The 946-nt window shown below is 62.5% G+C and overlaps 1 protein-coding gene across 1 annotated transcript in view; it reads left to right on the top strand.

Moving 5' to 3' along the window:
- The window catches only part of DPH1 (diphthamide biosynthesis 1), a gene marked incomplete at both ends in the record, with an annotated part of 4,026 nt that extends 3,251 nt beyond the window's left edge, over positions 1 to 775 (top strand). Inside the window, one exon of the mRNA XM_010146921.1 lies at positions 707 to 775. Coding sequence (XP_010145223.1) covers positions 707 to 775 — 69 coding nt within the window. The remainder of the gene's footprint in view (positions 1 to 706) is intronic.
- Positions 776 to 946: the final 171 nt, after the last annotated feature.

The following is a 946-nucleotide window of genomic DNA, read 5'->3' on the forward strand; positions in this document are numbered from 1 at the left end:
GGGGAGTGGCGGGTCCTCTCCAGCTTCACCCAGAGCCGCGCGTGAGGCAGCGGGGAGAGGTGCTGCTTTCCATCTCTCCCCAGGGGTATCGGGAGCAGGCAGGGGTGGCCAGGCTGGCACTGCATCGGTGAGAGCGTGTCCTTGCCGGCACCAGCAGAGCCACGTGCGGTGCCAACCGGCTGCCCGCGCAGGGGAGCCGCGTGCGGTGCCAGCCGGCTGCCCGCGCAGGTGCACGCAGCCGACGTACCTGCGTCCTCCCTCTGTTGTTATTTTCTTCTTTTGCCCGTCTCTGGGGCTAACTTTTGCAGACAAATTAGCTTTGATCTCCCAAAATGTCATTCTCCAATTAAGAGCAAAATCTAGTCAAGTTTTACGTCTGAATTCATTTTCCAAGCCCTCACTCCATTAGGGCAGCTGAATGAAAGGCTTTGAAATGTAATTGCTGACTTGAAATCCGATTAGAAATGGAAGCAGCAACGTCTAGAACCAGCCATTGAGATGGAGCAGCTCCCAGCCGCCCCACGCCGGCGTGGGCATCCCTCCTTGCCTCTCCCCACCCCCAGCCGTGCCAGGGGGCTGCGTGGGGATGGGATCCCAGCGCAGGAGCTCCCGGCATCTCCGCGCACCGTGGCTTGGGAAACCAGGGGGCACACAGGTGGGTGCTGCTCTTTCCCACCTGCCATAGCTCTCCCTCTTCTCTCGGCAGGTATTTGGGCGACGGGCGCTTCCACCTGGAATCCGTCATGATCGCCAACCCCGGGATACCTGCCTACAGGTACGGGCAAACTGGGAGACCTCCGTACGGGATCCGCTCGGGTCCCCAGCAACCCCATGGTGCACCCCCCAGCACGCTGGTGATCACCCCAGGAGCACTCCCCACGCCCCAGGGCTGGGCAGGCAGCTGCCTTCGGCGGGTCCAGGCAGGCGAGGGGGTGAGGAGGTGCGG

This window comes from Eurypyga helias, unplaced genomic scaffold (genome assembly GCF_000690775.1).
Source record: "Eurypyga helias isolate BGI_N326 unplaced genomic scaffold, ASM69077v1 scaffold36292, whole genome shotgun sequence".
Classification (NCBI taxonomy): domain Eukaryota; kingdom Metazoa; phylum Chordata; class Aves; order Eurypygiformes; family Eurypygidae; genus Eurypyga; species Eurypyga helias.